The 24,636-nt window shown below is 43.5% G+C and overlaps 2 protein-coding genes across 3 annotated transcripts; one reads left to right on the forward strand and one right to left on the reverse strand.

The window, feature by feature from the left end:
- Window positions 1-1,039: 1,039 nt before the first annotated feature.
- On the reverse strand, window positions 1,040-11,425 carry MFAP3 (microfibril associated protein 3). The gene is made up of 3 exons (XM_074155468.1): window positions 11,331-11,425; window positions 6,492-6,953; window positions 1,040-5,113 (listed from the first exon to the last, which is right to left on the reverse strand). Exons 2-3 carry the CDS (start codon window positions 6,769-6,771, stop codon window positions 4,368-4,370), a joined length of 1,026 nt encoding a protein of 341 aa, XP_074011569.1. The 5' UTR covers window positions 6,772-6,953; window positions 11,331-11,425; the 3' UTR covers window positions 1,040-4,367.
- A 5-nt stretch (window positions 11,426-11,430) lies between these two features.
- On the forward strand, window positions 11,431-22,526 carry FAM114A2 (family with sequence similarity 114 member A2). Of its 2 annotated transcripts, none has more exons than XM_074155469.1 (14): window positions 11,431-11,546; window positions 12,859-13,070; window positions 13,288-13,384; window positions 13,851-13,946; window positions 14,234-14,346; window positions 15,290-15,424; window positions 15,579-15,737; window positions 16,346-16,469; window positions 17,449-17,528; window positions 18,239-18,367; window positions 18,586-18,725; window positions 19,496-19,568; window positions 20,135-20,188; window positions 20,911-22,526. In XM_074155469.1, the coding sequence occupies exons 2-14, from the start codon at window positions 12,861-12,863 to the stop codon at window positions 21,010-21,012; spliced, it is 1,512 nt and encodes a 503-aa protein (XP_074011570.1). In that variant the 5' UTR covers window positions 11,431-11,546; window positions 12,859-12,860; the 3' UTR covers window positions 21,013-22,526. The 2 variants fall into 2 exon arrangements, with proteins under 2 accessions (XP_074011570.1, XP_074011571.1); XM_074155470.1 differs by having other exon boundaries at window positions 11,442-11,541.
- Window positions 22,527-24,636: the final 2,110 nt, after the last annotated feature.

Raw genomic sequence — 24,636 nt, forward strand, 5'->3', positions numbered from 1 at the left:
TTTTGGTGTTTGGGGTGGAGGGGGTGTTGCAGTTTAAACTTAAATAGGGGCACTTTTACTCTGTGCTCCAGGCTGGCACCCAGAGCTGCATGATGTGCCCGTTATCACACAGTACCAGGTGCTGACATGGGAAATACAACTTCCCAGTCTAACCAGTGGTGATAGGTAACTATCTTGCTTAGGGGCTTGGGATCATCCCCTAGCAGAGTTTAATACTCTGAATTGATTGCAAAGGGATCAGGAAACCCAAGCCTGGTCATTGGAATGAGATGGGATGGTTCCGTCCTTCCCACTCTCAGCACGCTTAGCACAGCACTCCAGGGGATGTTATTCCCTTCCCGTGTAATTTAATAAACTGCTGGCTTGCAAAGAGCAAGGGTGAAGTCAGACCTACATCTCCTCCATCTCTAGGGATGCAGAAGTGAGAGCAGCCACATCCTGCCCTCAGCGCAGGAGCGGAAATTTCTATATGCCATCTCAGCAGCTCACTGGAAAAACAGCAACACAGACTTGGTCACTTGAAGGCTTTAGATACTCCATATTCGTGCTGTGCTGCCTTTCAGCAGATAAGTTGTGTCCAAAATATACTGGGTTTTGAGGAGGATTTAAAAAGAAAAAAAGATGTGATTACAATATAGAATAGTACAATCCTGTGAAAAATGTAACAACAGAAAATACAGGTTTGTGGCTGATGGTCCCTGCATTTGCAATCTCCCTTTTACCTTGCAAAAGTGAAATCAAGGAGAAGGCATGGGCCTTCCTGAAACCATTTCAGGTCTGTTACCATTTGTTTATGTAGCTAGTAACAATTATTGCAGATGCTGCTGGGCATTTTTGAAACACAAAAAAATGACAGACCCAAAGATGTCATAGCAGGAATAGTCTATCAGATAACTGAATATCCCACCAACTTTTACCAGGCTGGAGAACAACCTTCTGCTTAACTGTTATTTAACCTTGGAGAGACAAGCACTTGTCACTCCTTACTGATAAAAAAGAAAAGCCTAACAAAATGAGGCTTCTGTTTTTAATTTATTTTGCAAATCTACCAGTTCATTTTATGAAAGTATGAAATCCTATGTGGTTACATTAAACAGTTAGATTACAATCCAGGTAATACAAATAACCACTACAAAGTTAGTCTTAGATACTCTTGGATAACAAGTAGAATTAACATTACTTAAAATAAGTCACAAAGAAGAGAAAAATAGCCTTGTGATTGTCAAAGAATTTAGTTTAAAGCAAGGAAACCACTGTAGACTCTCCTTGTCCTACAAAAAGTTAAGAAAGAAACACTGACGTTTACATCATCTTTCAATGTTAATGTTCAATTAGTCGCATCAAATAAATTTAAGCGCATACATTTACTCAGGATAACAAGAATAGTTCACAAGTTGTTTGCAAACCAGTGTCAGGTTTCATTCTCTGGAAATCACATTTACAGTATAACATCACCATCATCCTTGCTTTCAGATGCATAAAAATCCTGTAATATCATTTGTAAAATACACTAGAGCTTCAAATCTGCTCTAATTGAATTCAGTGGGAGTAGGATCAGTTCCTACATTTAATAAGTACTGCTGATTTACTGAAATCCTTACAAAACAGCTTCCTTCTCAGGAATGAAATTAATTTACTGAACGAAATACTGTAATAATTCAGCTAAACTCTTAGCTTTACCACCCAGCATTTGACACTGAAACTGCATTTTTGAGGACCTTTATGTGTGATCATTATTTCCTCTCCACCAGCAACAGGACACACGAAGACACCGAGTAACTGTGTTTAGTAAGAACTTGGAGCAATGTAAATAAAGTATAAAAATCAAAGAACAGATCGAATTAATCTAGAAACTGCTCGCCTGACACCCATCTGACACACCTCTAGTGTGATCCTGCCACCTGTAAGCTGCCACCTCTGATGAGACAACTGTCAATCACAGTTGCATAACTGCTTCTTAGCAAGCAATTAAACGGAGCTTTGATTTTGTAGCTGCATCTCTACACTGCGTATGTGGTCAGGGGCAAAACGTCCAAGATGCTACTGCTGCATGTAACGCAACAGTTTCACAGAAGTAAGGAGAGCTGTTTATGGGGAAAAAAGGCGGGTGAGGGTACAACCCTCACCTGTGCTGGCTTGTGACACTAAGGAGATTAAAACATATCATTCTGTCTTGTAGCCTTCACCTCTTTCAACTAGGACATCCAAAACGGTGCAAACCCCCAAATCTCCACTCATGTGCGTGCTACAAACCTGCAGAGCTCATTGTAGTACAGAAGTGAAGGCAGCAGCATCTTAGCAGGGCTTCTAACAGAACTAGGCATTTATCCACAAGAGTATCTTTTAACACTGATGACCTCAAAAAATTTAAACAGACCAAACAGGTTACACAAAAAACTATACAAGTTTTCCACTTGGACATGAAGTCCCACCAAACTATGGAAGCAAAAGAGAAGTTACTGCTGGGGGCAGTAGCTACTGGAAGTGTCCGCAGGCGGCTTTATTCCCCTGAAGCAGATAAAGTTTGCTACAGTCTTGGAAATGGCACCAAGGTGGTGGGAATGCTACTATAAGCAAGGCCAGCAATTTCCTTCCTTCGTGACAAACACCACTCTTAACCCGACAGGCCAAAGCCAACTAGGCTGCATTCGCCGGTGGCTGACTGCAGAACCTTCCTCAGAAGGTAGTTTTAAATGTTAATAGATGTTTCAGCTTCCCGTTCTCTGATACGATGCAATAAATATAACTTGTTCAGACCCTTTGTTGCGAGCACACATTCCAACAGACGGCCCCATCCTGTTATTACCACTGTGCCCGCTTGTTTTCCATCTCTGCTCATGTAAATGTAATGTCAAATCCTCTTAAGAATCCCGAGCAGCCATCCAAAATCACTTGTTCAACTGACATTTCTGTAATAATAAGGAAAGAAAAAAGAGTTGTGGGAAATTAAATGGTGCTCCTGTTGCCAAGTTGTTAAAATTATATGGCAATATGCTTCCAGTAGTTGTAAGAAATTAATTTGTGGAGTGCTTACAAGCCTTACATCTACTAAATCTCAACAAGATATAAAATGCTATTTAAGCGATACAACTTACAAATGTTAAGGAGAAAAAAAATCAGCACCAAAGAGTGAAAAAAGAAACTAGATTCTCGTCTGCACACTGATTCCTTGAGGCTGGATCTCTACAGCTAAGAAAGCCAGGCGGGATATCCTTGGTGAAGTACTTATGTGTTCATGTATGTCAGCACCTGCACCTTGCCCTTCTGCCACCCTCTTGAGCGGATGAGCCAGGGCACGGTCAGGGAGTTACTCCACCGAGCACACAGCTCAGCCAGCCCCTCCGCTAATCACTCTCTCCTCAACCGCTTTCTGAAAGTACCAGCCAGAGCAAAGTGAGTGTCACTACTTCTCATCTCCTTTTTTATAACATTGTTCAGAAAGAAGTGCCTGAGACATTTGATCTGTAGATGAATTCATTTGTAAATTATGCCACTACATATTACTGTCATTCTTTTCTCACAATAATATCAAATACAATATAAACCTTTGGATTTTCTATAGTAAGTGTAATCAGGAAAGTCGAAAGAAAGACAGTGCCAGCAGTGCTGTTACTGCTCCATTCTGCAAGACAGGACCAGGGTAAGGCGCTTTGGCAATCAGCACCGAGTTTATGTGATGAGCTTTGCAACAACAATTCGCTCTCTGCACACTAGAGTACACACGAGTTTTCTGCAGACGCATGGAAAACTGAGACCCCCTGGTTGTTCTCTAAGCTGCTTTGAAACTGCAACAATTTGTTTAATCCAGCAGCAGATCCTGGTACTATTCTTTTTCCTAAGTACAGTACGTTTTGATAGCAACATAGAAGCACACGACACAAAACAGATTTGTTCAAGCTCACCATGGTTCTGATGGGCTACATGCACCAAGAGGCAATTCAAAAAGAGCACACAACTCAATTCATCAGGACAACAACACTGACTCAAAGGAATTCCGGCTCCACTTTGTGGAAAAGATCTTATTGCAAGTTGTACTGCTCAGCATGGCCACTTCTAATACAGATTAGAAGTATCAGAAGCTACCAAGGAGCCAAGGACAAAGAATTCCTGTTTTGTAAATATTTTAATTATAGCAAGCTTGCTTTAAAAAGAAAACCCACTGCACAATATTCCACATGGCCTTCTCTAACAGACTGGAAATGGTTAGATCAACACTGACAGAAAATACAGATTTCAGAAGCAGTTCTGGCACTTAACAATTTGGATAACTCCTGTGCATATGGGACTGAGGCAGCTTGTTTGCAGACCCCTTTCTCGCAGTATCCTTGGGTCAACTCTGCTCCCTTCGCAACGGCGTATTGCTGGACTCAGCAGGTGCCTTCCTCGGAAGGGGCAAACTGGCAGCTGTCGTGAGAAACAGTGTCAATGCTCTGCACTTCTGACTGGGGGTGAATGGACACCTGGACGGCTATCTCTTGACCTTGCTCATTCATAGACCCATCATCTGAATCCCCAGCTGGTGAATCGCTGCGCTTGATCTCCGGGTTGATGGGGTATATCGCAGCTTGGGTACCACAGGCTTGGGTCTGCTTTTCCTCCTCACCGACTTCATCGGGATCATCAACTCGCACAGCCTCAAAGATCTCCTCCATGAATGCCCTGCAGTTAAGGATCAGTGGTGGAAGGGGAATGCTTCTGGCAAGCTCTTCAATGTACCGAGCAAACTCCATGGTCTTAAACTGAGTGACTTTGGCCAACTCTAGCGTTTTGGCAGATGTAATGATAGGGATACGCTTGGCTATCTCAAAAGCCTTCTGAAGCTTCTCAGCCCCTTCCGTCCTGAAGAACTCATTGATAGCCTTCTCTGTTTTGCGGAGGTGACTGCTCATCATGCACAGACGGGTGATGTTTAAAATGAGGGTGATAGCAAAGGCAACGAGGCACACAATCATGTAGTAGATACTCATGTCTCCTGAGGTGAAGATAACCCTCAGAGTGACTGTGTAATATGAGGTGTCATTGCGATTAACAGCTGCACATGTGTATCGCCCCCGGTCAGCAAAGCTGACCTTTGTGATGTTAAGGGAGTTATCAACAATCCTCCACCGTCCACCTGCAGATTCAAAAGAAATAAACTGAGCTAATGAAATAAAAATCACTTGGTAAACCAGACACATGCTGTTTGCTCCATCAACAGGAGACAGAGCTTAGAAGTAAGCAGTCCATTTCTAGCATAATAATACAAACAGTACACCAAGGATGGAAATTTCTTTTTCATGCTTCTGATACAGAAAGCCATGAACCAGGTACCAATCTTACTGCTTTTAATGGTAAATTATTTTGCCCACTTCTTACTCTGGTTCTGCTGCTTTCAATCATCTGCAGCTTCTTGTGTGCTTTTGGGCTGCCAGCTCTTTCTAACAGGGAACGTAATAACTTCCTTCTTGCCCACTGTGTAACACTATGTTGAAAAACTGTCCTCTATAAAGTCTAATTTTCCATACATTCGGAATCAAAAGTCAAGTGACCCATGAAAAAGAGCAGAGTCAGTAAATGGCTCCGCTGGCAAAAGAACCCAGGATTTTCTTAAGACAGTTTTCTGCTGAGCATGCAGCACTGACATACAAAACCGGTGGAAAAAGAAATCAATAAAAGAAGCTAGATTTATACAGTATTTTCTATGCGTTTATAACTTAGGGGGGAAACTGTTTTCGTAACTCATTCTTCTAATTACTCTACTTTGAACTAATCTCCAGATGGCATTCTAACTACAAAGAGGTTACTGAATACTTAAGGCAGAAAAGATGGCCTCCGAGAAGATCCTATCAATTAGCTCCATGACCTTCATTAGTACTAATAAAGTAGAGAAAAACCACATGCATCTCTAAAAGACGTTATTTTTTGAAAATTGAAAACTACAGGGACAGAACTGTAAGAGCCAACGGCTAGGAAAATATATTCTCCCTCTGTACAAAAGGGTTAAACAGCGTGTATTTCATCATTGGCCATTAAAAATGGCGTTAGTTTCCACGGTCTCACTGATGCATAAACGAGAAAATAAATGTATTAAGTTACTTCACGCTTTAAAAAATCCTGTAACAAAATTAAAGCATTGATTGCCAGCTGGAAAAGGTCAACAGTTGTGGAGAATTTTAAGTTATGTGTTTGGAAAAATATAATACAAACCGGAACAATAATAAATAAAAACATCAGTTAGTATCTGGTAGGATGCAGACTCATTTCTTCTGTACTGAATACTGTGATACCTCTTGAACGAAATGATTCTGTGGGGCGTCACAGCAGGATGGATGGGCAAGGACAGAACTCAGGTATAATTCTCAGAGGGCAAAGGGCTTTGTCTTGCTCTCTCCTTATCTCCCTACTGTAAAAATGGGAGGACAGGGAAAGAAAATGATAATAAAGTCCCAGAGATTTTCAGAAACTGTATAAAAGGGGAATACTGAAGGATAGAAAACAGCAGGAAGTCTCACCTTCATCTTCCTGTTGAAGCAGGCGTCCTCTGGAGTTATACCAAAGAATATATTCATGCTGGCTGACGTTCAGTTTACATTCAATTAAAATACTGGTCCCCTCTTTGGCTATGATGTCATGGTGTGCTGGAGAACTTATTAAAGCTTGAGACACTGTATGAAGTGATGTATTGAAAGACCCAAAAGCGACTGTCCTGTTTGAAGCTACATTTTCCAGTGTAAATTCAATTGAAAGATCAGCACTAACAGTCAAAATTAACAGGCAATAGCTGAGCTTCATGGAAAGCTAGAGAAAATTCTTTTTTCATTTAATTTGGAGAAATGAGGTCATAAGATATTAAGCTGTCTGTATTGCTCTGAGATAAGAGAGGAGGCTCTTGATTTGTTCAGTGATAGAAAATGTCTTGGATCCAAATGCACTTTCAGGACCATCAATATTAGAAGCGGAGACTGGAAATCCAACTGGGAAAAAAAAAAAAAGAAAAAGAATTAAGTTTATTAATGACAGCAAGCTTACGGCGTATTCAAATTTCATTTCCAGTAAACAGATTTCGATTAGCATAATATAAACTGTCAGCTGAGAGGTTCCAAATCAGAGCTTTGCTCAGAACACAGTAATGGAACGAGGGTAAGGCAGCATTAGCACAACCTTCAGTCCTCCAGATGTTCATCCTCCCATCCAAATAAATAATCTCAGGAACAATAATCATTAAGGGGAAAAAGGTTTTTAAAAAAGAACAAATTGTTCAGACTACTCGAAATGCGTAACTATCTTTAGGGTCAGAAAGTGGATTCTGCATTTATTAACAGAGACAAAGTGCTTTCTTTAATAGAGGAAGAAAAGCAAGAAAGAGGACATAATTTCTGCCTCCCTCCCCATCAATATCAGTGCTTTTAAGCCCTGGTTTTCTAAAGCCAGACTTTCATTTAGCATCTAGAAAAAACCCAAAGCACTCATACATCTGATTTTTAGCATTTATACATCTACTTACTTGATTTTAGAGGCACGGTCAGTGATAGATATCTAAATACTGCATCAAGTGCTTACAGTTTCTTGTGTTGAGAAAACTCTCTCGGCAGTTATCTACAGCCACAGAGAGCAAGTCCCTTTCTGAATATTAGGGCTGATGTCTAAATATACTTCCTTTTTTGCAATCTCTCTTGCTGGTGTTGCATTTTATAACTCTGCCTCTTTTTCTCGTTTGTTTTACAACAAGCTCCTTTTACTTTATGCTGCTACCTCTCAGTGGTTATACCTTGTTCATCATCTACTCTACCCAAATTCTGCCCCATATTTCACTGCAATTTGAAAAATTGTTTTGTCTAGGGACAGGTTTCACACTCTTCAAATTATAGTGCACAAAAGATATTTTTAAGACATTAGGTTATAGCCTTTAATTATATATTCTTTGCTCACAAGGATTTTTCTTTTTTAGAAGCCAGAATAAAGCCAACTTGTAACTAAATGAGATGACACCGATAAGAGGAAATCTGTAATCAATTTTCCTGGAAGCCTGATTCAAGGAAATTTCTAATTCAATATGCATTCCCTGAAGTTATGATTCCATCTAGACTGTGCCAGAGCCCTAAAAAACAATTTACAAAGTTCAGAAGCCATAAGCCAAAATGTTATCTTAAAGAATATCTCACTTTATCCCACTGATTGTGTGACTTCAAACTTACCATCTTGCCTTCTACCAATAGCAAATGCTAGTGGAGTTAATTTCATAAATAACACAACACAAAGAAGTACACTTCCTTAATAAATAATGCAGACACTTCTCTTTAACACTGCCTATAGCAGACAGAAATCTTATCATTTATGAAAAATACTTTAATATAAATAAATACAGGTGATTTGTAGTAATTATCTTTTCAGCAGAGAAAAATTAAGCGTATTCAGGAACAAGAAAACTTGCTGATAGCACACTACCCAGATGGCATTTTTTGTCAGTTAAAGATAATTTGTCAGAGGTCAAACCAGATTCCAGACTGGACATCTGATGAGAACTGTGTATCTGACCCATTTCTGTTGCGGCAACTGCCAAAATCAGTTTAACAAAGAAGGCAAAGAAGAGGGCTGTGTCCAACTCTCCTTCAAGCTTGACTAACCAACTCACCCACTGAATCCTGCAACAGAAACTGGAAAACAGGCCCTCCACTTGTTTCCTTGTAAACAGCAATCCCTTCATCTGCCCTCTTTTTTTTTTTTTTTAATTGGCCCCACTCTTTTTTCTACCAATGAACCTCTTGTCCGTTCATTTAAGATGAGACCAGCGCTGAGAACTCAATTATACCCCTGTGCTGAAGAAGCTACTTTCCCACAGTGAAACCGTTAAAAATACACCAGGGCCTCTTTCATTCCTGTTTTCCACCAGTCACACTTTAGGGAAAGTGCTACCGAGTCCTGCTGCCTGTGGAGAAGAGTATCCCAGCCACACGGCCTGCACAGGTCTGAAAAAAACCCCAATACTCATTAGCTGATCAACAACTAATCTTCTGTTTGAAGGAGTGGGTTCAGCCTTCCTTTTTTAGACCCCTCGTATTTTCTGAGGCTTTCAGAGCCTTCAGAAGGACGCTGACAACTTCATAACCTTGTGCAGATTTCTGAAAGGCAGGCTGTGGATCGTTAGTAGGTTGTGGACCACTGACATTTGGATTGCCAGTGTTGCCCTTTGAGCGTCTGTCACGGCTTGGACTAGCAAGTGAGGTGCTGCGGTTGCAGATCTTCAACATACATCGCTCCACGACCCGGCTGCCTTCAGTTAAAAATGCCACTGCACTTAATGGCTTTTGCATGCACAGGGACTTGACTTCACAGCATTTGATGCAATTAAAACTGATGACAGCTCTGCAGTGAAGACAAACCCTCATCGAATCAAACCCACAGAATAACTTCCAGTCTTCCAAAACAATAACCTCCCAACTAATAATGTTTTAGATTTATTAGAGAATAATTCCAGTACCTCCCATACTTTGCCTGTGTTATTGTCATTTTAATTTATTAAATTTAAATTGTTAAGATTTCGAAGTGTCTGTGACACTCCTCCTAAAGTGACATTAGGAACCTCAGTCAATTATTTAACACAAGAAAAGACTCAGCAACATTTTCCCTCATAATAAGATAATTATCTTCAGTAATTGCATATGCTCTCCACTATATTTGCACTGAGCTTGCATAATGTATAAAACATTGGTGATGGGTCATTGAATTTTACTATTAAACTCTTCGAGGTCTGATTTATTAGAAATTGTTTGTCACATTTCACTTTTGGAAAAGCCATTATTGCTAAGCAGACAATGATCTCTCACTGCTGAGTGCTGGGGAAAATAAAATGATTTGCAAAATCCACATTCTTCAACCACCACTTATGCAAAACAGCTGCTGGAGCTGATAAAGGATCCTAAAAGGATAAAGCGTGAGCAAGTGCCAACACCACAATTCTTCAAGAAAGCATTAAGTCCAAGCAAGATGAAATGTGAGGAATATAAACTGGCTATTTTACAACTGGACCTGAAGTTCAGCTCAACATATTTAACCTTTATTGAACCATAAGTTGTAACAACAAATAGCAGTGGAAAGATAAAAATCCATGATACATACACTTGTATGAGTCATCTTTGGCTCCTACCTTGAAAAAGTGTATCTGCATTTAACTTAGAGCACTGTAAGTAGTCCCACTGAGGTCAACGGAAGTACTGATAGTACTTAAAATCACACACATTTATAAGGCGCTGCAAAATTGGGGCCCAAGAGGTTGCAAGTTATATGGCTTTACATTCATTGCTTGTAACAGCATTTCACACCTGGAGAAAAGCAAAGCAATAAACCGAGACACACCGGACACACCACAGACTGCTCTACCCACCGCCACTTCTGGCACTCAACGTGGAGATGTATTTTACCATTTACAACAAGCTAATGGGTAATAATGCACAGTAAAAGGATCTAAATGGCTCACTTTTACACAGAGGACACCTTCCTACTCGCAGTGTGATGTCTTGCAGAAATAAGGCTGCTGTGGCCACCCCTGCAAGGCCCCTCTAGCCCTCTTTCAAATCTGAGAGCTGCGTGTAGCCAAGCTGTGAAGACATTAACTCCTGGGGAGTTTATGAAAATAGACGGTGTGGGTTTGACAAGAGAAGTGTTCTCAGGGAGAGAGAGGCCACTTGCAGAGTTCACCCTGTGCTGGCACCGGCGACGGCTCCGCGGGGAGCAGGCGAAGTCCCAAACACCGACGTGGGGAGCAAATCTCCAGGAGACCAGGGCCAACCTCACCCGCGGGCGCTGCCTAACGGGACGCGGTGTCCTGCCCTGTGCACGGTCCCGTGGAGGCCTGACATGTCACCGGGTAACGAACGAAGGGCACGGGATGGGCTGCACGCCAAAACAAGCTTTTTTTTCTTTTTTTTTTTTTTTTTTTTTTCCCCCCTCGATTGGCTAAAAACTCCACAGAACGGAAACCCTGTCCCCAGCAGCCCCGGCCCCACACACGCACCCCTGTTCCCTGGCGGAAATACCCCGCTCAGGCCGGGCTGCTCCAGGCAGCGGGAAACACGACCTACGGCCCAGGGAACCCAGACCTCATAGGCATGACGTCACGGGGGCATGACGTCACGGGGGCATGACGTCACGCCAGAATACTCCCCTCTTCCCCCCCCCCCATCGCGTCAGGGCTTCCACGACAAAGAGCCCGGTAAGACTCGGGCCCCAGACACCTCCCGCAGCAGCAGGGAAGGCCTGCGCGCCGCTCCCCCCCAACCCCCCCCGACTCTGACGTCGCCAGGTAACACCTGACGTCACGGTGACGCGGTGAGGTAACGGTACGTGGCTCTCACCGGGAGGAGAGTGGTTGGCCCCGTCCCGCCGTGCACCAACAGCCACCGCCGCCGCCGGCCTCGCTGCCCCGGACCTGCTTCCCTCGCGCACTTCCGGGCTGGGCCGCACTTCCGGGGTCAACCGGCCGGTGCCGCTCTGCGCCTCGCCTCGATGGTTACGGTCGGCCTGGCGGGGGGAGAGCGGAGCTGGTGGCCCGGCACGGTCCGGCGGGTGAGGTGGGGCCCGGACTAGGGCAGGGGCAGGGACAGGGACAGGGACAGGGACAAGGACAGGGACAGCGGAGGCGGAGAAGGCCTTCAGAGGGCCGGGGGTACAAGGGGCTCGAAGGAGCCTTCTGTGGGACGGGAAGCCCCAAAGGGAGGGAAGCTTTGGGGCACCCGGGGGTCCCCTGTGGGGCAAGGAGTCCCGGGGGTGGGGTGGGCTTTGGGGGACCTGCGGGTCCCCTGTGGGGCAGACAGCCCCATATGGGGGTTATGGGGCCCTGGGGGTCTCCCGAGGAAGTGGTGGGACAGGGAGGCCCCCAGGGCTAGGGGGCACAGGGGAAGCCCGGGTGGGGATGGGCGCGGTGGGGTGCCCCGGGTGTCCCTGGTGGGAGCTGACTGCGGCCGGGTGGTCCTGAGGGTGCTGCCACTGCGGGGAGTCCTGGGGAAACAGAGTGGGAGGTCCCCTGCCTGTCACCCGGAGCCCCCCTTTCCTTCGGGGCTGCTGTCCTCCTCCTTTGCTTAAAGCCAAGAAAATCCCATTCCTGGGGGTAGTTGCCCCGGTTGCATCAGGGGCTGCCTCTCTGGGGATGCTGCTTGATGCTGGGAGATGCTCGACCTGGCCCTGCCTGCTGCTGCCTTCACATTACTGCCCTGGAGCTGGTGAAGTGCCGCCGGCGGGAGGGAGAGACCCTTGCCCCATGAGCACGCCGCAGCATGGCAGCCCTGGGCACCGGCAGCCCTGATGGGCGATGTCAGGGCCGGTGTTTGTGGCAGCTGGAGCGTTTCAAATTCTGGGTGGTGTTAACACCCTGGCAAAGCTCAGCCCTAACTAGAGAAGTGAAACAGTCACTGCCTCCCTACCTGCCTGGCATTCTGACTACTATCCCCATTCATATCTGGCACCCTTCGAAGCAGCCGTCCCAAGCAATTTGTTTTCTTTTTTTTTTTTTTTTTTGGTGAAGCAAGTTATGGATTTAATTATCTGAGGACTTCTTGTACCTTTTATTTGCTTCTCAGAGTCAGCAACTTGTTTCTTTCCTGCGGACAGGGTGTGTCGGTTAGATAAAGCCACGTGTTTCTGTGGGACGTTTCTGTGGGACTTTAAACTTCCAAGTGTGACATTTCTTCCAGTCAGACGTAACCCAGTGTACACGCTCCCTTAAAAACATAATCTGTTTGTGTGGGTACGTGTGCCAACATAAAGGGATTTCTGTCTTAGTTGTATTTAATTATTTAAAGCACAAATGTGATGCTTTTGAACTAATGTTGAAGTGTACAAGGGAGTGATTGTCTTATTGGCTTTGCTTTCTATGGGTGTTCGTAGTCATGTCTGAGAAAGACAGTGGTGAAAGTCTGAAAGAAGAAACCTCTCACGAAGATGAAAACAAACAGAAAGCAGAGGATCTTGGCTGCGCTGAGAGCAATGAAGAGAGAGAGCAAGAGCTTGAACCTGTACCTATGACTCGGAAGAGACCTGAACCCAAACCCCCAAGCCAGCCTGTGGCCACAGAAAAGCCTGCAGCTGAAACACTCAAGGTATGTTCCTGTGCTTGCTCTGAATAATGTGACTTCACATTTCATGGCTTTATGCACAGAAGAATTTTGACCATAAACCTTGCTGATTTATTGAAAATTCACATTGCTGCGTATCTGAAAAAAAGAAGCTGTACAAAAATTGCACGTCACAGACTGCTTGTGTTTCTCTCCTCACCATAGTACTTGCATCACTCTCTTCTGCTTTTCTCTGTTAAAGGTCTCCGATTCTCCTACTGTTCAGACAGGATGGGGGTACTGGGGAAGCTGGGGGAAATCTCTTCTGTCAACTGCATCTGCTACCGTAGCCACTGTAGGTAAGGCTCTTTCTGGTATTTGATAAATATTTTAACCATACTTCATGTCTCAGGCTAGTGCTTTTGAGCTTGTTACTAGAGAAGCGGATTTCTGTTATAGAAGCAATTATTGGAAAAATGTCAAGAGAATCATTCAAGTAATGGGGAAAACTTGTACCAAAAGGTACAGTGAGATTAAGGAGATATGCACAGCCAAAATTACTTTCAAGTTTTTAAGGTGTTTGCATAATTTTCTGCTGGTATTTTAAATAGGTATTCAACTGGTATTTAAAACTTTTTAAAATCTGAGAGGAAACCTGGGTTCATTACATTGGCAAGCAAAATGGATAGTAGGTTTTAGTGCTGGATGAACTGTCTCAAACAGGAGGAATGCAGAATGATAGAAAACAATATGTGGCCCTAGTCCTGTTTCTGTTCTGATTTCTGTTGTATCTCATGGTTGAAGTAATACTGCTCTCTTCTCTAGGTCAAGGTATTTCAAATGTCATAGAAAAAGCAGAAACAACCCTTGGGATCCCCAGTCCTAGTGAAATCTCTTCAGAGACTGGAGATGCTACAAGAGGTCAGTTTTTACTGCATAACAGCAGCACTGAAATGTTTCTCATAACATAATCAGCCCCAAAATAACATCACCTTACCCTGTGTCTTGCATCTTGAGAGAGAGTATTATTTTAGCATACAGATATCTATTGCTTACTTTTTTTAGCTCTGGAAAGTAGGTAGGAAAATAATCCCAGTTCTAGCCCTGCTCCTGGCTGACACTTGGTGTTTGTTAATTTTCTCCGCTCTGCAGCTGACGGGATCTTTTTTTTGGGAGTGAGGAAGTTAATTTTCTGCCTTCTAATGCAGGAGGCGAGAATGCTGGTGCTAGCAGCGCAGATGGAGTTGATGATGGCAGTTCCTTTCCTATTGCTGGGGCTCTTGGAGTTTTATCAACCATCTCTACTGCTGTCCAAAGCACAGTGAGTGAGTTGGGAATGCAGGAGACAATGGGTTTAAGAGAGCGTTGGGGTTTTACCTTTCATCTGAAACATCGTAAGAGGAAACTTTTAATTTTGACTTCTGTGGGATGAATGGTGAGAAACAGTTTTAACCTTCAGACAGTCTTTATCCTGTACCTTGCTTCTAACTGGCACTTAACATGTAAATTGTCTTGAATTTTGATAGTTCTTTATTAAATGTTGATACTTAACAAAAAAACCTAATGGTGGACTGTGTGGTGTGTGGATTCCTGTGCATGTCACCTCTGTACTCTGTTATCTCTGCTTTAGAGTATTCGGGTAAATGCAGGGTCAGACTCATTCCTGGAATATTTCCACTGATTTCCACAGAAATGTCTAGAGAAGAAATCCGTTCTCCTCTTCAGAAACTTCTGTGAAACTAGCCCAAATTGCTTGGAAATGAGCTTGCTCCTGTGACCATGAGAAATGCACTTCAAAGGAATCCATTACCCTTAGAAACCGTGCTTTTGTGATCTGCTGTCTTGTCAATTTGCCAGTGAATCTGAAAGAGCCATAGATGGGAAGCTTGCTTTTGCTTTTAAGGCTTGAGCAAGAGTTAGCAACCCACATGTCTAGTGTTTTCTGATTGGAAGGATGAGAACTAAATACTTTAATGTGCTGAGAACCAGCTTGTTTACAAAACAAAAATTTATTTCCCATCAGATTGCTGCAGCTCTCTAAGCACCGTCTTAAACTGTTGGATGGTAGTGTGTTGTGGCACTTTCCATGTCCTTCTGCTACCTTTGTGGTGATTAGGGTTTAATTTTAGGGTGACAAGGCTCAATTTGGCTTGTATGTGAGTGTCTGGCATAACATTGCCATATAAATCCCCCAATTCATTGTCCTCAATTGTGTAGTCTTCTGTGACTTTTATGCGCTGTGTATATCCAAATCTGATTCCTAGGGCAAAACTGTTATTAGTGGAGGCCTGGATGCCTTGGAATTCATCGGGAAAAAGACAATGGATGTAATAGCTGAGGGAGACCCTGGATTCAAAAAAACAAAGGGCCTAATGAACAGAAACTCGACGTTATCACAGGTATGGCAGTTTTGTATCAGCTCTTCTCTCATTTCTTCTCCTTTCTTTTGTTGTCCTGTCTTTAAGCAACCATTTACTATTGAACCAAAAGCCTTCTCCTCCTGTATTCTGTATCTTCTGGCACTGACCTGAGTTCTCTGCTTTTCTTTTTCAGGTCTTACGAGAGGCAAAGGAGAAAGAAGAGCAGCAGACAGCTACTGAGGTTACCATGACTACAGAGAAGAAAGCCCATTATGGGTTACTGTTTGATGAGTTTCAGGGTCTTTCGCATCTGGAGGCCTTAGAGATGCTTTCCAGAGAGAGTGAATCAAAGGTAATGGCCTTGAGCGATTTGTCTTCTATTTTGAGTTCAGCTGAGCAGGGCAAAAAAGATGAGAAATATATGTATATACATGTGAAATCAAGTGCTCAGAACTTGCTATGAAATGACTGATTACACAAATTCACTTTGACCCCTGCATTACGATCTGCTGTTTACCTTGGGAGCATTATGGCCTGTCCTCAGCACCTAGAGCCATTCTCTTTACCCAGCTATTCAACAATTTTTCACAAATTACTCTCTCGTCGTACCCACTTGTTTACTGCCTTGGTCTGGAGAAGTGGAGAGTATTGTAAGCACAGCAGAGATTGTCCTCTCTGTCTTGGGGCAAGGAGGAGGGCAGATCAGCATGTAATTTCAGAATTCATTCACTGTTTTATGAAATAAATTAGTTAAATAACTCATTAAATAATAATGGATTTTTAAGGAGACTTCAGAAATAGGTCTTTTTCACTTTCCTCCTTCCCATAGGAAAAAAAAGCACTTTCTCATTAATATCAGTCTGTGATGTTTTTACATGCAGTGTAAACCAGTGCTGTATCTTCCATCCTGTTTCTTGTTGGATTTATGATTCTCCTTTTGGCTGTGCTGCCCCTAACTAGGTGAAATCGGTTCTAAATGCCCTCTCTGGAGAAGAGTTGGACACGCTGAAGGATGAAATGGAGCAACTCAAAGAAGCATTTTCTTTACCTGAATTCTTTGAAGAAGAAGAGGAAGAAAAGAAGGGTAAGAGGTTCTGGGAGAAGCTGGTTCTTAATGAAATTCTCAGTGTAGAACCAACCAGCCCTGAGATCACTAGCAATAGGCATGATGCCAAAGTGAAGTTATTCTTTAGCTGGATGCTTAATCCTAAAGCTGTCTGTGGGCAGGAGCATGACAGGTAGCAATACCCTTCATCTCTGGAAAGCTGCTGTGCATTAATTCTGTAGCAGGAACAATTTCTTGCCAGAGCAGGATTAGAGTTGCTTGACTTGTGGGCAGTTCATACAACTGACCTTGAGCCAAGATGCAAATTCAAAGAGATGCTGGGTTCTGCTGACCGTGAGGGAAAGACTGTGAATAGAGTTGTCCAACCTGTGGGAAAGCAAAAAGCTTTATTTTTTTAAATGAGAGTTAGCCACACAGACCAAAAGCCTCCGTACACAAGAGCCATCTGATTCTTGAGGGTTACGCAGATTTAAATGTAAATTTCTTGCATTGCTTTTACCTAAATGGCTCATCAGGGAGGGCTTACACACCTGCATTTGCTATCATTTAACATTTAATGTACCTTTTATATTTGTACATGATGGATCTCACAGCCTTCCCCCCACTGTTAACATCTGCCCTGGCATATAAAATAGGAGAACCATAGGCTTTAAGTGATATTGCAGATTCTCCAAGGTGATGTGCAAGTTAGTGCATTGAAAAGTGCCACCTGAAAAATAATAATTTAAAAAAAAAAATGGAATTACCTTAGCTACAAAACCAGAACTAAAAAAGCAAAAACTTACCTTTTGGCACTGATATATCCACCTTTTCAGAACTTACCTTATAAATTGTATTTAAAAAGTCCAGGTTTGATGCATTCTTGCCTGAGGTGATGATTCAATGAGAGACAAAAGAAACAGCTGAGAGATTTGTGAAGAACCGTTTGTGTATTGAAATGTTGCTTATTCCTATATCTGTCCTTTGCGTGGATCCTTTAGCCTTTTCTGTCCTTTAGGAGATGAGGAATTCACAAAAGAAGTAACAGAGTTGTTTTCAGAATTGCGTATCTGCTCAAAGCCGGACAAACTGATCACGGTGAGTTATTTCTCACCTTCTAAAAGCTGGAGGAATTCCTCACAGGAACTGCTTCTCGGTCCTGCTTCGCTTGTGAAAATATCAAAGGCATGAAAACAAGCTGTGTTTTAGATCCTTTGGCAGTGGTAGGCAGAAGAGATGGGCCTTTTCCTTTGACTTTATGGGGCAAAATCATGTTCTGTCATGTCTTTGGCTCTGAATCAGGAGACACCAGGGTATCTTTTGCCTCTCACTGGGCAGTAATCAGTGGTGGCAGAGATAACCAGGAGCAATAAGCCTTCAGCCACCACAATGAAATCAACCTACAGTCGTGAACTGAAGCCTTTCTCTTGGTACGAAGCAGCTGGTTTTACTGTGTTTAGAAGTTGGTATGAGGTAGAATTGCCTTTCTTGCCTTCATTTCACTACCCTTCAGATCCACCAAGTGGCAGCAGCATTCTGCAGACATGTTTTTAAAGCACCTCTTAGTCGTGGTCTTTCTGGTAAACTCCAGCACCCAGTGCTAGAGAAATGACTGCCCTCAACTACATCAGTGCATCCAACCCTCTACAAAGTCCTGAAGGCACTGGGATCGTTTCTCCTAATTCTTCTCACTAGCTCAGGAGTCATAGCTGTTTCCTTCCTCTAGAGACGTCCAATACTCCATGTTTTGTGGTGTGCAAGGGGGGCTTCATTCCAGTCATTAAGGACTATGGCACATCTTCGTACAGGTGAGGACGTCTGCTCACGAATGGATAGCACGGTTCAACAGCAGTCTTCCCAAAGAAGAAAAAGAGAGTGAAGAAAACCAAGAAGTGGAATCTGGAGATGGTGACCATGACGCTAAAAAATCAGTAGAGGTAACTCAGTGATGAAGGAAGTGAATATCTGGCCGCAGAGTGTTTCTCTGGCTGCGAAGTTACAGCTGTCATTCCCAGAGTTTATGGGTTTCTATTTCTGTGCAGATTCTGCGGTCTGAAAGGGCGGCGTAGTGATAGTATGTTGTGTGATTCACTTGTTTAGAAAATAAAAGCTGCTAGTTTTTGTATGGTATGGGGAATCTTTTTAACTCTTGCAGGATATTCATGCGTTTGCCATAAGAAGTCTGGCTGAACTGACGGCGTGCTCCATTGAAATGTTTCACAAAACTGCAGCTTTGTTTCTACATGGTCAGAAACAAGAGGTGACAGCCACGGACAGAGCCAAGTCCCTTTCACAGTAAGTTCATCTCTTAGTAAATGTGTAGCATGTAATTACTTACATACTGATTAAACTGTCTAATAAATCCATGGGATGCAGGGCTCTTGAAATCTGTATGTGTTCAGAGTCGCACTGGGTGGCATCGCTACATTCCAGCAGAATTCCGCTGTCTCTTTCTGGTTTAAAGACATTTCTTGATAGGAAAGAAGAAACCCTACTTGAAAGCTTTTATATAGCCAAGAAGAATGTTTGCCCTAAGCTTGTACTAGTTAGTAGATAGCCATGTAAAATATGACAAAGCATTTGTATAAAACTGGTTCTTAATTACCTTTTTGTTAATCATTTAGTATGTTAGGTACATGATATTGTAAAATTACTGCAACTAATTAGTAGAATTGTCTTACCAATAATGCGTAACACGAGATTTTTCTGTTTTGTTGAGAGATACGTGGCAAGTATATGGAACACTCAGTACCTTCTAAGTCAGAAAATGACACTTGTCAGTAAAAAAAGCAAGTTGGTACTGTTCCTTCTTGAATGGATGTGTTCTCTGAATGCTGTTTCAGCTCTTCAGTTTTAATTATTTATTTTTTGGTCTTTCCCCTCCCTCATTTATCTGGGGAACTGGTGAATCTTCAGACACTGTTTGTATGCTCTGTATCAATTTTGGTTTAATTTAGCTTTTTATATGCATGGGAACAGGATATTTGTGTGTTAGAGGAACGCTAAAAGAAAATTATTTTTGTAAACTGTAATTACTACATGGTTTTCCTACTCTTCTTCCGCAGAATGACCATTGTGCTGTGTAAAGAGCTATCCACTTTCTCTAAAGAGTTTACTACGTGCTTAACGACTGCAGGGGTAAGAGTTACACCAGAGTTCTTAGGAATAAGATAGGGTTGGTTGATTAGAGCCTTGGGATCTTCACCACGGAGTGCTTTTTGCGTTTGCACATTTATATGTGCAGTTTTTTTGCCCTGTGAACTGATGTTCTAGGCCAGTGTTCCCCGAGTCGTGGCAGCTGAATGTGCGCTGAGCTTTTGAGCGCCTCCTGCTGCATTCAGCTGGGCACAGAGTGGGGTGGGAGTTGGTGCTGACAGTACTAGGGAGACAGAAGAAAATAAGGTTGTGGATTTTTCCAAAACACTCAGGTGTTATTGAAGGTAACAACATCATTTTCTCTAAATTCTCCAGTTGTCCACAGTTCATTTGAAGATGTAATGTGTGTGTTTGTGTACAACTTGTGTTGGGCGTGTGCGGGTTACTTTGTTCTTATTTGCATGCTACGGGGGCAGGTGTTGTGACTTTGCTTTCCTATAGCCGAGGGAGCAGTGGTGATTTGAAACTTACTGAGGATTTAGCTTTATCTTGCTTGAAGAAATGTGATCAGATTTTCAATCAGGATAATATATGTCTGATCTCTGCAGGTCAAAGAGAAAGCAGATGTGCTTAATCCCTTAATCACTGGAGTGTTTTTGGAGGTCAGTTATGCTAAAGTTAAAACTTTAAACTAATACTTAAAAATTAGATATGCTGGGTTTTTTCCACTTCAGTATCCTTACGCACGCCAAGTTCTCTAACCTATGGTCTAAGATTCTGCTTACTTATCTAATAACTTAAAAGTTTTAATAAACGCCTGTAAACTTGCACAAGAGATGAGTGAGTTAGTGAAGAGTGAGCCTTATGTGGTCTCAGCTGACAGCTGTGATGGGTCAGAAGACACATTAAATTCAGCAGCCTGGATTTCTAGAATTCAAATGTCCAAAGTCAAACCTTAGACAAGCTCATAAATCAGCATGTGAGAGTCCCAACGCTTCCCAGCTGTTAAGTTGGTTCTCAATGCTTGTAAACTTCTGAAGCGTGGTAGGAAACGGGTGTTTCCTGTTAGTGTGTTCTTCCTTCCTGCCAGAGCATGTGTATGCTTCACTTCAAAATAAATTCTTCTCATCTATTATCGAAAACAGAATCCTATGTTTGGACTGCACCTAATCTCGTTTGGGGTTTTTTAAGCCAGTTGCTTTTTTGCCTAGTGGCATAAAGCCCCTCAAAAACTTAAATTGATTTCTAGAACGAAGCCTTAAATATCCAACAAGCACTGTGTTGCATGTGCATTAATCAATGTTGTTTGAAATGAGTATGTGGTTAGTAAAGCTGATTGGTAGCATAATTATTCATGTGTATATTTTGATTTTTGTTTTCATAGGCTTCAAACAGTGCTTCATATATCCAAGATGCCTTCCAGCTCTTGCTGCCTGTACTGCAGATCTCTCTTATTGAGGCTAGAACGGAACTATCACAGCAATAAAAACCTCTCTAATTAAGAACTTTTTGACCTTCCCACTTCATAGTTTCCATGCTGGAGAATGATGTAATGGCTCTTATTAAAGGGAAAAAGATTAACTCTGATCGCTGCTGCTGCAAGAACAGTGATTAAATGCAGTCTGGCAATGACAGCCCTTACAGCACATTGTGAGATGCGATTAGCATAGTCCAGGCTGGTGGACAACGTGACAGACCTAAAGTGCAGATTGCTTCTCTGTTTTCATGGACTGTCTGTATCTTTTCACTGAAATCCCTCTGCTGTATGTGTTAACAAGCTCTTTGGAGAAGCTCTCTGGACTGTGAAGACAGTGCAGGAGAAAAGAGGAGCAGCTGGCTAGTTAAAGAGTTAGCTAAAATCATGGTGTGATTTTTAAGTCAGAGAGACATAATTAGGTTCCTGATAGCTCTGTGTTGGTCTTGAAATGAATATTGCATAGGAGGTGCAAGAAAAGGCAAATATTTATGATTATGAACCTTGCAGTTCCTAGACTGGAAAGAACAGAGCAGAGAGGATTCCTTATCAAGCCGTTGTTGCTGATGAGAAGCCCTGGCTTCCTGAAGATGTTTGTTAATGACTTGGGGACGTGGGACGGGGACTCTCACTGGGGTGCTATTTCTTGTTGTCTTGCAGAGTGCTTGCTTCAGCACAAGCTGGGAAAATGCTGATCTGGCCCTAAGAATGTGGGTACTTTGCTTTATAGCAATAAATGAGAACTGGCTAAAAGGGATTGATTCGTGTTTGGGCAATTTAATGAGAGAATTTAGCAGGAGGACTCCCCTTTTTCAGTGCAGCTTGGCATGTCAGCCCCAGACTGTTCACAAACTCAGATACTGCTTTTCTCCCGTTTCTGTGTAAAAACACTATAATGCAATGCTCCTTCTTCTTGGAAGGTATATTAAAGTAGGGGGAGAGGAAGCAATTTGGTTCTGTTAGCGGGAGTCCTAATTTGTCTCAGAAGCTGCTCCACATACGGTATCTGTTTCTTTGTGCTGTGAAAGTTCCCTGCTTTGTTCCTTTTTGTAATTTTTTTTTATCTTTTGAGCCTGCCCATTGGGAGGGAGCAGCCTCTGTTGGAATCACAAGAGCAGAAATGCACAGCTAAAATGGAACTTCAAGAAGTCCAGAATAGCTAACTAGAGGTGACCGAGTGTCACACCTGCCTCTGTACTCGCTCATTGGTAACAATGATGCTCAAATCCCCTTTGGAAAATCCTCTGGGTTTTAGCAGGTCTTGCACATTTCTGCTGTACTGAAGGCTTAACATTCTTCTGCTCTATTTGTGCCATAGAGAAATGTTTTTATTATTAGAATACCTTTTGGCTAATGCTCCTCTGATTTTTATATATATGGAAAAAGCTCTGCCTTAGTCCTGGTTAGACTGATCAGATCTCTGAAGGGAGAGCCTTTTTTTGCATCGTAAAGAAAATGACTTGAAAGGAGTATGTCTGGGTTAAAAAAATCTGCACTACAATAAACTCTATATTTTTTTCTTCTTTATGTTGATAGCATTATTAAAGAAAAGATTTATTTTGACAACCATTTCAGTTAAAAGCTATCAAGATGGCAATGGGCACGAATGAAACGAGAGGAAAGAACTCGGTTTTGCTTTTTCCTTCTCAGCCCTGACTGGTTTGTGGGTCAGCGCTGGGGGCTGCTCTGGGGCTGGGACAGCCGGGGCTGTTCTCGGGGCAAGGTACCGTCTCATGGGAAAGAGGGCTCTGAACCCAGGCTGGGGGGTGAGAGCTCCCAGTTCCTGCACCGGTGCGAAATGGCAGCATTGCTCCTGCTGCAAAGCCAACATTTACAGAAATGTTAGAAGAGAAGAAATAAAGATAACAGGGTTTTATGAAGCAGCAGCTGCTCTTCTTGCAGATAAATTCTACTGACCCGCAGTGCTTTAGTGCAGAGTAGTTTAATAATCAAAGGAAATGAGGTGATTTTATTTTTTGAATATGCAGGCGGTAATTCTTTCTGTCGTATGCCCACCTGGATTTTGTTACAGCAGCCAGTAATCAAACGTGCAGCAGCTTCACTTGTGTACCAGCGCGAGGACTGCAGGAGATCGCCAACAAAAACAGTTCCGCAGTTGCTGAAATCTTCTTACCCAAAGGATTCATCAGAATTCAGCATCCAACCGTCTGGAGGTCTTATTGCTCGGCCTTGCCTTGCGCATGAACCTAATGAGAGCTGGCAGTAATTTGAGCACTTCTGGTAGTGTTTGGGGAGGTGAGAGGTGGCTGAGAATAGATAAGAGTTCGCAAAGATGCTGGCAGTGACTTGGAGGGGAGGAAAAAAAAAAAAAAGAAGCCACAATTATTTTCTTTCCTTGGGAGAGATTCTGTTACTTGCAGCTGTAAAAGCTGCTTCCTGGCAGCTGCTGTGGAAAGGTTTAAAACATAAAAAAAGGCTCCGTCCTCCCGATGGGTTTCGGGACTTGCTCCCAGCCCTTGCCCAACCAGCTTCCCAGGAACTCATTTTTCATTATTAAAACACGCATGTCCAGCAGCAGCAGAACCTCTGTCAGAGGTGGGATGAGCAGTTGTCCTTCTTTGGAAGAAGCAGCAACTACGATGCCACTGGTGGCCCCAGGCAAGGGAACAGCTGTCCCAGGTCACCTGCAGCACAAATTAAATGGCCTGACTCAGAGGCAGGAGGGGGAGAAGTGGCAGGAGGAGGAGGAGGAGGGGAAGGAGGAGAGCTCTGGCATTTCCTTCCCAGGTGTGCACACTGGATCCTAAATAAACAGCTGTCTGTGATTTATGCAGAGAGATTGATCTTCTGTAGCCACAGGCTCCTTGGCACAGAAACTGAGGACATAAGTGCCCGGTACTGCGCTAATTAATGTTTTCTGGGAGTTCAGCGAGTCCTTTGCAGCTCTGCACTGTGACAGCAGCTTGGAGGTGGCCCTGCGCTGGTGTTTTGGGTGCTGGCTGGCGGGTTCCTTTCCTTCCTTCAAGGGCAGCTTTGTGCCTGCTGCAGGGTGAGAGCGGAGCCTCTGCAGGGCTGGGACCTGCCACTCTGCTGTCCTGATGGGTGGTGGCAGCCGCCCCTGTCCGCTAAGGTGCTGGTGGCTGCAGCCTGGCCCGATGGCCGGGGTGGTCCCTGAGAGTTCCCTAGGGTGCTGCTTGGTGTCCCCATGTCCAGGGAGCGGTGGCAGGGCTGTCCCCTGGGTTGCTCCAACTGGAGGACGCTGCAGGCTTAGGTCCCTCGCATCTGAGTACTGAGAGCCTGGCTGGGGCTGGCTGGGGAGCAAGCAATGAGGTCACCAGTTAAAAATGAGGTTAAGCATGGTGTTTGTGGGCGAGGATCCTCCTAAGGTGATGGCAGGAGCTGCTCAGAGGAGTGGTGGTGGATGCCAGCTTGTCCTGACACCAAACAGCCTCCCTGGATCCGGTCCAGGGCCCCATGCTATCTCCTGTGCCATACGCTGAGTTCCTCAGCTGTGTCACCCCGGGATCAGGCAAGATTGTGGCCATTGTGGACCCCCACACTGAGCGCTGGCCACCGGGAGTTCTTCAAATGATTTGTGTGTGACCCGAAGCATCTCTGCTAGAAAGCGCCGCCGCTACTGATGGTAAAATTGGCAGCAGCGGTGACTCTGCCACT

This window comes from Numenius arquata, chromosome 11 (genome assembly GCF_964106895.1).
Source record: "Numenius arquata chromosome 11, bNumArq3.hap1.1, whole genome shotgun sequence".
Lineage (NCBI taxonomy): Eukaryota > Metazoa > Chordata > Aves > Charadriiformes > Scolopacidae > Numenius > Numenius arquata.

What these genes read in the sequence shown, in the direction of transcription:
- MFAP3 (XM_074155468.1), bottom strand. Translation starts at nt 6,771, where the DNA reads ATGAAGCTCAGCTATTGCCTGTTAATTTTGACTGTTAGTGCTGATCTT. An exon ending in GCTTCAACAGGAAGATGAAG is followed by an intron (nt 5,114 to 6,491) that starts GTGAGACTTCCT and finishes TTGAATCTGCAG; the next exon opens with GTGGACGGTGGAGGATTGTT.
- FAM114A2 (XM_074155469.1), top strand. Translation starts at nt 12,861, where the DNA reads ATGTCTGAGAAAGACAGTGGTGAAAGTCTGAAAGAAGAAACCTCTCAC. An exon ending in AGCCGGACAAACTGATCACG is followed by an intron (nt 17,529 to 18,238) that starts GTGAGTTATTTC and finishes ATCTTCGTACAG; the next exon opens with GTGAGGACGTCTGCTCACGA. An exon ending in CGTGCTTAACGACTGCAGGG is followed by an intron (nt 19,569 to 20,134) that starts GTAAGAGTTACA and finishes TGATCTCTGCAG; the next exon opens with GTCAAAGAGAAAGCAGATGT.